At 44.9% G+C, this 9498-nt stretch overlaps 1 protein-coding gene across 2 annotated transcripts in view; it reads right to left on the bottom strand.

Moving 5' to 3' along the window:
• Window positions 1-3210: 3210 nt before the first annotated feature.
• SENP1 (SUMO specific peptidase 1) overlaps window positions 3211-9498 on the bottom strand; it is a 28362-nt gene continuing 22074 nt past the window's right edge. The window contains exons 16-17 of one of the 2 annotated variants that reach the window (XM_054012741.1): window positions 4827-4911; window positions 3211-4105 (exon numbers count right to left, since the gene is read on the bottom strand). In XM_054012741.1, coding sequence (XP_053868716.1) covers window positions 3968-4105; window positions 4827-4911 — 223 coding nt within the window. In that variant the 3' untranslated portion in view covers window positions 3211-3967. Of the gene's footprint in view, window positions 4106-4826; window positions 4912-9498 lie in introns of those variants that run through there. The other variant, XM_054012742.1, reaches the window with a different exon arrangement.

Here is a 9498-nt window from a genome sequence, read left to right as displayed (position 1 = left end):
AGCAGCTCCATGGAAGTCAATGGAACGACACCCAGGTGGCGTGTTGTCAGGGGCATATGTCTTTGCAGAAGCAGGCTCAGAGACAGCAGGAGGAGGAGCCCATCTGTACTGTTTGTGTCAGCTGAAAGCACAGTTGCTTTGGTGTCAGATCCACATGTCTAGGAAGTAAAGGGCACGTACATATACAGGGTCTCAAGGGATTAAAATCCAACTAGAATTCCAAAGAATAAACCACCATTTTCCTTCTCTCCTGGATTTACTGATGCAGAAGGAGTTAATGACATTACTTAGTGTCAGCTGTTTAGGTCTCCACCCTACACCCCTGGCAGGACACCTGATTGTTACATTATACTGCAAGAGCAGGTTAAAGAGGCCTTAAAGGTGGGCAGAAATGGCCTTTAAGACTATAACCTGTGTATGGTCCTCCCCCAGCTAGTGCAGAACTGGTGTAAGATGGGCCTTGCTTAGATAGGCCTTGCTCCCAACCCCTGGAAGTGGGGATAGCCAGAGTGCACTACAGCTTTTCCTCTGCTTCCAAGGGACCACGGGAAGCCAAAGTTAAATTAGAGCAACCTTGAAGCTGCTCTAAGTTACACTGGGAAGGAAGGTGGGCGCACACAAGGCAGGAACCTTCATAATCCCCGGACTGGGTGGCTTAAATGCAGGAATGAGGTTACTGAGAATCAGGCCCAAAGCATCTTAAAGTACAACTCACACAGGTGGTGTGCCCTAGGCAAAACGGCAGAGTTTACATGATACCGTAATAATGGGGATGTGCCACAGATGGGAGGAAGAAACCAGCTCCAAATCATTTAAAATGTCTGAACCTTCGAGCCGGAAACTGGGAATCCTCCAAAAGCATCTTTCATCATGAAATGCGTCTTTCCTCTTAGGGTCCCAGGTAAAGAAAGAGCTGTGGGGAAAAACGAAAACTAGTCAGTGTAGACAGCTTATTGAAAGTGATATTTATTTCAAAATACAAAAAAATGTATTAAGTCAATTTGCCATCCATACATATGAACAGTTTGTTAGAGAAAAAACATTGGAGTCCCTTGGTTATTAGGACAGACAGTTTTACAGACAGTTTTATTTAACAGCGAAACATTACAAAAAATACAGTTTCCGTTTTCAGATCTTTACTTGCAGTAAAAGATAAAAAAAGGTACTAAATGAGCTTGGTATAAAACACACACAGACAAAGGAAGTTACAAACCAGTCTATGAAGAACACAACCTAGTTGGGGGGAAATTTTGTACAAAACTACTGCTTATAGAGGTACAGAAAAAAATGTATAAAATATTCCGTATTCGGAGACAAAATACAAAAGCACATTATTGAATTATTTACTTGATAATTAAAAAGGTACATACATTGGAGAGAGAAACTAGGCTTGGTGGTTTGAGAAATCGTAGTCAACCCCCCCCCCCCCCCCCCCCCACACACACACACACCCTGCCCCCTCGCCCCCACCCCCCCAAAAACCCACCACCAGGCTTCATAATAAATTAGACGGCTGAATGCATCAGCAAAAACAAAGGCTGGGATTTTCAAATGATAATAAGGGAGTCAAACACCCAGGGAAAAGTTTTCAGAAATACCTAAATGACTTAAAAATGCCCAAATCCCATTGACTTTCAACAGGCTTAAGTGCTTCTAAAAATTTTATTTCTAATTCCCCACTGAACATCAATGGGATTTTGGTGCCTCATTCCCTTAGGTTCCTTTGAAAATCTCAGCCTGAATGTACCTAAAAATGATGCCTCTGGAAGCACGTTTTAACCTCGATCCAGAGCCTGGATCCAACACCACAGCTTCGCACCTTGTGTCATCATTTATACCCTGGCAAAATGTTACCAAGCAGTGAGGGGAGAATTCAGATACGGGGTGTTTCCCGCCCACACTGCTCAGCTGTAAATGCATGCCCACGAATGAAGGTGACTGGCGAGAATCAAATCCACTGTCTCTTGATAGGACTTTAAAAATCAAGGAAGCAGGAAAACAGTTGCAGAACAAGATACATATTAAATTGTTTGTTCTTTGTTGCTCTGGGAAACACTTGTAAAATATAAATATAAGAAACAATTAATCATCATCAATACGTTTATACTAACCTACAAGAAGTTGTATTTGTACCTGAATTCCATAAACAACATATTATGTTAAAAAATGGGAGACTTATTTTCCTTGGTCAGAAAAATGATGCTGCAGAAGTGGCACCTGAGCCAAACAAATCCATCCCCATGATCATCTGACTCCTGGCTGCTTAAAAATTTGCTCGCAAAAGAAACTATCTTGTAGTTTTCCTGTCAGCTCTACAAGAAGTAAGCGCCGTATCCTATTCTGTCTCAGACACCATGGGCGCGATTGAAAGGTAGGCACTGATTTCAGGGGACAGGAGGCCAAGCTTGCCATTACGAAAAAAAAAATGCTGGCTTTGAAAGAGAGCAGAGTTCATATGGGAGTCGCTAGCAGGATGGATACAAAGAACCGAGTCCTTGTTAGAATCACTATTTCTGACTATCAACACAAAGGGCTTATGTTTTTCTGTCCAGTTTCTACCAGCTGCAAGCATACCCATTTGCTGGCAATCAACAGAGCAGCGGCTTCCTTTGTGCTGGTATCTAACAGGGCTTCTTCTAAGGGAAGCCCACAAAGCTTCCATCCCCAAGTATTCCCATTCCATAAAACCCCACCCCATCCACCACGAAGTTTAAGAGTTAAGTTCTTCTGCTCACAGTGGGAATGCTGAAACCCATGTCATTGCTTTCCCCTTCCCTGAACTCTAGACTCCTGTAAGTGTAGAGCAATCAGCCCTGTGAAACTGACAGCGAGTTTCTAGAAGCAGAAAATAAATTCCTTGAATGTCCAAAGTTGTCCACCAGTTTGTAAAAATAGGTTTCAAAATACAAAAAAAAAAAAAAAATCAAGAAACAAGGCGAGTGTGCTTCTGACAGTTCCCATCGTGCACTGTTCCATGAGCGGCGTTCATAAAAACTCATACCGAGTCATTTCAGATTTCTTTGATTGGAAACCAGCGCCAGTCCCATGTCTGTTGGAGTGGAGATTGCTGATTGCGGAGAGGGGCGAGTCTGGACGCTTTTGACAGAATCTCTCCAGGATCCAGCTTTTGGCACAGTGTCATCATAACAGCTTGCGATGGAGGATCTCCCAGGCCATCCGCTTGCGGAAATAGGGCATGTGTTGCTTCGGGGAAGGGGGGGAGAGAGAGAGAGAAAACACACACGTTAATGTCCCTTTTCCTAATAGATGGTTTCTACGCCCGATCGCCACAGAGTGCGCATTAATTACAGACGTGCCTGTTCCCCATGAAATGTAACAAAGTGCCTGAATTGAAATTCAGTGGGATTTGAGCATCTAACTCCTTTAAGTTACTGTGAAAATCTCAACCTTTAATTCTTTTCGCTGCATGTGAGCAGAGATGAAACCGTGATCGTTATGTTCTTTTCAAGCCAATCTCCTATTAACCACTTAAAAGGTACAAGAGTGTTGACATTGGGAGGGGATGGGGGTGCTTTTGGTGGCACAAATTTGTATGGCCAGTAGAAATCCTCTGTGCCACTGGCATCCCAGTAAGGCCAACTTTGAGGACTTAAGTGATGCACACACCTTGCCTTTGCACAAGAGTGAACCTTACCCCCAAGTAAAGAGAACAGCACAGCTAGCAATAAATAGGGAGCAAGGGGGACCCTTTAAAATAGATATTGATGAAGGGGAAAACAAAATCTGAAGATATACAAATGTGTCATCCAGTCCTACGGATCCTGGGATGTTAAGGGACCTAATGAATGATTGTGCTAAGTGTGGAAAATTATTAGAAGACACGGACAACTGAGAAAGAAGCAGAAGATCCGGAAAATAAAGACATTTAGTATCAATTGGCAACATCGTTATTGACCCTCCTATCATCATTCCCTGTAAGCTAACCTGCTGCCAATGGGATCCTGCGTTAGTCCCGCAGCGTACTCCAACACGTCAATGCCCAGCTTACCTGGGTGAAATTGATCGGTCTGTCTTTGGTAATGCAGTCGGCATATTTGCAGGCAAACATTCCACAGTCGCTGCCATTCATTTGTTGAGGGATTTCCTTCAACAATAAAAACAAACTCTGAGCCTCTATATTTCGACGAGACCAAAACCTCCCCTTAACTTTAGCAAACGCTCCACAGATAAAGCGCCATGAGCATTGAAGCAGGTAAGAAAACCCCAGGGTGTCCCCATGGACTTGAGATTTAGGGAGTTGGGGCAAAACGAAGCTTCAAAACAGATGGGCCAATAGTAGCCTGGTCAAATGGGGATGAAAAAAAAACAAAACTCTGGGAAGCAACTGAAAAGAGGAGACTGATGGTGCATCATGGACTCCAGGTAGTCGTGCCTATCTACGCACCCTAAGGTCTGAGGACCTCAGTCATTCATGAACTTGTCTTTACAACACCCCTGTAGAGAAGCGAGGAGGATTAGCCTCATTTTACTGATGGGGAATGGAGGCCGAGAGAGCAGGGACTTGCTTTAGGCCACATACAAAGGCTATAGCAGAACCAGGAACAGAACCTGGGTCCTTCTAGCTCCCATTCCACTGCCTTAACCACACGACCATCCTTCTTCCCTGGTGGGATGGAAGCGCTATGCACAGAGAGCAAATCCCCTTGGGGCTGCTGCTGATTCATCTTGGAGAAAAGCGGCTTTCCCATGCACGACCGTCAGGTGACGGTGAGAGATTACCAATGGGGAATGATTAGGCCACAATACAATTTGTGCAGCTCTCTCGGCCCCCTACTATGGGCTCGAGCTGCACAAGACCAACGTACCTGACTCTTCTTGCTGAGCAATGACCAGTTGTTCGCATCAAATTCTTTCCGTTTTTTGTCAAGACTTTCCTGTTTTAAGTATTGCCTGCAGGAAACAGGGGACAGAGAATGTGCTTAGAGAGGGAAACAACCAACCAACAAAAAAACCAATCGTTTTTAATTCACAGTGAATCTAAAACTTCCATCTCCAATTAATTCTGAGAACTGGGCTTTGGAAATTTAATATTTTCCTCGCTCCCCCTTGGCAGTTCTCGCCTTTTTAACACAGAATTTTAAAGTTCTGGGCAATCTAAAGGAGGACTGAGCAAAGCTCTGAAACTCATCCCCAAAATATCCAGTCAAAGCCACAAAACCGTCAGCAGAAATCTCCTGATTAATCAAGGGGTGACTCACGATACGGAAGAGCCAAAGGGAAAGGCTCCTGCAAAATGAGCTTTAGGTCTGGAGACTGAATTCACTTCTCCGGTATCTAGAGCTTCCTGCAGATTGTTGCCTCTCACATTTTGCTGTCCTCATTCATCATCTCCTCCGCCCACTTTAACTTGCTATCCTCAGTGAATGTGGACAACAGCAAGTTGTTGCATGTATGTAGATGTTAAATAGTAGCTTGGACACTAAACTTTGAAGGACACTATGTAACTTGCTAACGTCGGGTCTAACACTCTGCAATCTTTTTTCCAGACCTCTTCACCCAGGGTTCCATTCTGTCATGGATATAACGTTTGATTTTTTTTTTTTACCAATATGGAGGGACCGACAGCGTGTGTGTGTGTAATAGGAAAGCTTAGAACTAGTGGCCGTGAGTTATTTGAATGCAACATAGTAATGCCGGGAAGGGAGGGGGGCTTTGTGCAATGCAACGTCTCAAGGATATTCGATTTCAAGGAAGCATCTTTTGGGAATTAAGCAAATCACACTCAGTCCAGCAGTGGGAAAATGGGACATCTGAAAACACCAAAATTAAGGTGCAGCAGACCACAAAAGTCATCAAGAGAATACAAAAAAACAAGAAGTAGCTAAAGTAACTCCAAAGATGTGCAGGAAAAAATGAGTTTGCACCAGAAAAAAAGAGGAGAGAATCCAACAAGAATATACCAGCTATACTAGCTAAAGCAGCAGGGGGATCAGGGCAGCAGAATGAGCTACTGCTAGCCAAAGGGGAACAGACAGGGCTTTTATAAATCCGTCGGGAGGAAAGGAATACTAGCAATGAAGTAGATGCATTACTAAGTCAGGACAACTCCTATATAGAAGTCTAGAGAGGTCAAGCTATAAAATTGCTCTATAGAATCTGTCTACAACATGAGAAATAATATTTTCAGAGTTTAAGGACCAAAGGGACCATCAGATCAACTATCCTGACCTTCTGTATATCACAGGCTATTAATTTTCACCCAAATACTCCTACATTGAACCCAAAGTCTTTAGTTAGACCAAAGCGTTTCAGTCCTCAGGAGACTAAGCTGTGTACCACATACAGAGACTAGGAGAGACTGAGGTGCCAACGATGCCCAAGGCCCCTGCAATGGCAAGAATTGATTAGGTGAGATATACCCAGAGGATCTCATGTAAACCATGCCCCATGCTTTGAAGTATGCAACCCCACAGGTCCCTGCCAATCTGACTGCAGGGAAATTCCTTGGAGACTTCTATCTTGATGATACAAAATGTAAAGGAAAATAGGAAAACAATCAATTCAAGAGAGCAAGCCCAGATGAAGTGCAGCCTAGGGTTGCCAAGGAATCGGCTCGTGAATTTATTCACAAGGTGGCCCTCACTTCTGAGCAATCACTGAGATCAGGGCAGGTGCCTGAGGACTGGAAAAGGGCAAGTGTGGTACCAGTGAAATAACAGAAAATCCGTTGCTTAGTTATTTCTATTCCGGAAAGGACCTCTGCCCCAGTCAGACATTTGGGCTGTGCTTCTCTTCCAGAGACAACTCAGACCTCTCTTTTGAAGGCCACACCTCAAAACAATCCCTCTCCAGGCAAGTGCTTCCACACTGCATTGAAACCCAAAATGTCTTATCAGTAGATTTATTATAAACCTCTTATGCAGGCCGTAGACATGGACTCCAAAGAGGCCATCGCAAAAATCACCTGAAGAACTAATCTTGGTTGGGTGGACTGGGGGTGAGGTCACTCTAAAAAGGGAAATCAGATTTTCAGTTCTGGACCTTGACCTCATCCCCAGACCCAAGCAAGTGGAGTGCAACTAGCAGTATGGAAACACTGGCAGGGCGGGAAGAGAGAAGAACGTTCAAAGAATGTAATTTCCCCCTTCCCTAAAGATTAGTATTTTGGGACTGCTCCTGGGAGCACCTTCCGGCTGAAAGAGGCTGCTGCAGGTGCTGACGGATGACCAGGGGCCAGCTTTGCAGGTTGGTCTCCTCAGCAGTAGCTAAGGCACTTTCTGCTCAGGATGCTGGGGCGGGTTGACGGGGCTCCAATCCATTCTGGAATCGGTTTATTGGAAGCTGTGCAAGCCGTGGTGATGCAGAGCTCTGCAGGCGTTAAGGCTGAACAGTGATGAACAAATGATATTTCCCCTCAGCTGTTCGGTTCTCCTAAGGTAAATTTTCACTGCTCTTCTGCCGTCTAGCACATGCCAGGCTTTTCCTTTCAGCTACCTTGGACAGACCAACTAGTTTCCTGTAAGGTAGGGAATGCAGACTTAAAACTTGGTTACAAAGGACTCTGAACTCTAAAGAAAAATGCTGTCCCGCTGGAAGGTCCCATAGGGCTTGCAACTTCTCAAAGCAGAAATTTCAGGGATTCTTCTTGCCGTGGTGGTTTTGATCAGGAAGCATAGAAAGGAAATAAGAGATTAAATATCATGGGCTTGAATGGATGGGACACAGAAGCCAATAGCACAGTGGGAAGATCCCAGGTAAGAAACATGGGCTTGGTTGTCAGTTTGGACAGAGGTGCCAGCCCAAGGAAAAGTGATCCGCTGCAGACATGCCTGAGCCAGAGCTGATGACACATGGCAAGACAGGAGGTGCAATGCTTGAGGCCCAGCTCAAGGCCACCCTGTAAAGAAGTTCATAAGAGCAGGGGTCAATTTCCCATAATCCTACAGGTGTGGAGGAGCAAAGCTTCACCATCTACCCACCATACCTTCTCTCTTGTTCAGAGATAACCTCATGGGCAAGGCTGCACCTAAAAGAGCTTCAAGGATTCCTCTTAGATGCCTGGAAACAGTCTTAACATAAAGGAAGGTGAGGAAGCCATCCAGTAATCCTGTCCCCTGGCTAGAGGAAAAAGAAAAGCAGATAGCAGAATTCTTCCTTTGCAAACCCCATTGGCAAATCCTGCCAATGGACATCAGCCTCAAGACAACCAGCATAGATGGGGCTCCTCCCTCCATGGAGGAGGTAGTCAAGGTCAAAGAGACTCCAGGGCATCAGCTTCCTAGAGATAAGAACAGTCAGGTTGTCTATCCCCGATTTCCAGGATCATCTGTGGAAAGAACAAGACCTGGAGCAGTCCCAAAACATGACCACTGTGCCAGAAGTATTTCTTCAAGGAGTTACAAGAAACTGGAACCTACATGCTGAAATGATGGCAAATTCTGTCATGGGCAGAAAGTCACTTAACCTATCAGAACAATCTACACAAGAAGGGCACTGAATAGGAAAGCAGAGTAGCTAAGCTGACAGCAGGTAGATAACTTGGAACAGCCCTGAATGAAGAGTGGGAGCTAGTCCATCCTTCCTTCACCGACGTGTCCATTCCTGGTGATCTCTGGCCTATTTCCTTGGAGAAAAGGCAGTCTGCATTTTGCTGGATGCAAACAGGGTCTGGTGAGGGCAGTCTAGCTCCCTGGATATTAGCTGGAATTAGATTGTTCCGAGCAATATATTTTCTACCAGTGTCTGCTGGCACGGGGGGAGATGGAGAAGCCTCAATAAGCTATCCAGACTCCAAGCCCTTTCATTGGCTAAGCAAGGGTCTCCTGGCTGACTGCAATCTCTACAATGGCTTCTAAGTAGGGGTCTCCTCACTTTTCGCTTATTCCGGCTGGCTTACTTATCCAGGCTGTGAGGAAAGGATGGTGTCAAATACATGAGAGGAGGTTGGAAGGTGGTGCAGTTCTGGAGAAGAGCCTTCTCTTGTTGGATAATCTTTAAACTCTCCAAGTTTTGGCCCCAGAGACAGAAAGAGGTTGGGTGGGTGGGGGGAGGCAAATCGCTCACAACTAGCCCCAAACTCACAAAAAAAGTCTGTAAACGGGAAGCAGGGAGAGCTGAGCCCCCACCCTGTACAGCTGGCCTGAGGAAGAGAATCTTGTGAGAGACTGTTTGGAGGTGTGGCAGAGCCCCCGTGCAGAAGTCTGAGCTGCCCGTGGTATATACTGGTAGATAGGTGCAGCCCAATCCTACGGTGCTGGGGGAAAAGGTCAGGATCTAGGGAAATCAAGAACTTGCCTGTCTCTTATTCTTTGGGGCTTTGTATCTTTCATTGCACTATACAAACACTCTTGGGATTTTTTTTTTTTTTTAAAAGAAGAAATCCTACCAGTCTGCACATGTAAATTCAATGCCTAGTAAAACAATGGCATAACCAAAGAGAATGCTGATCTGCACACACTCTAAAGAGAATAGCACTCAGAACAATACATAGCAGATTTATAGAGAATGCACCATGCGAGATCAACTGGAATGTATTTC

This window comes from Malaclemys terrapin, chromosome 23, assembly GCF_027887155.1.
Source record: "Malaclemys terrapin pileata isolate rMalTer1 chromosome 23, rMalTer1.hap1, whole genome shotgun sequence".
Lineage (NCBI taxonomy): Eukaryota > Metazoa > Chordata > Testudines > Emydidae > Malaclemys > Malaclemys terrapin.
The sequence above is the reverse complement of the archived record's forward strand: the minus strand, read 5'-3'. Positions and strand labels throughout refer to the sequence as shown.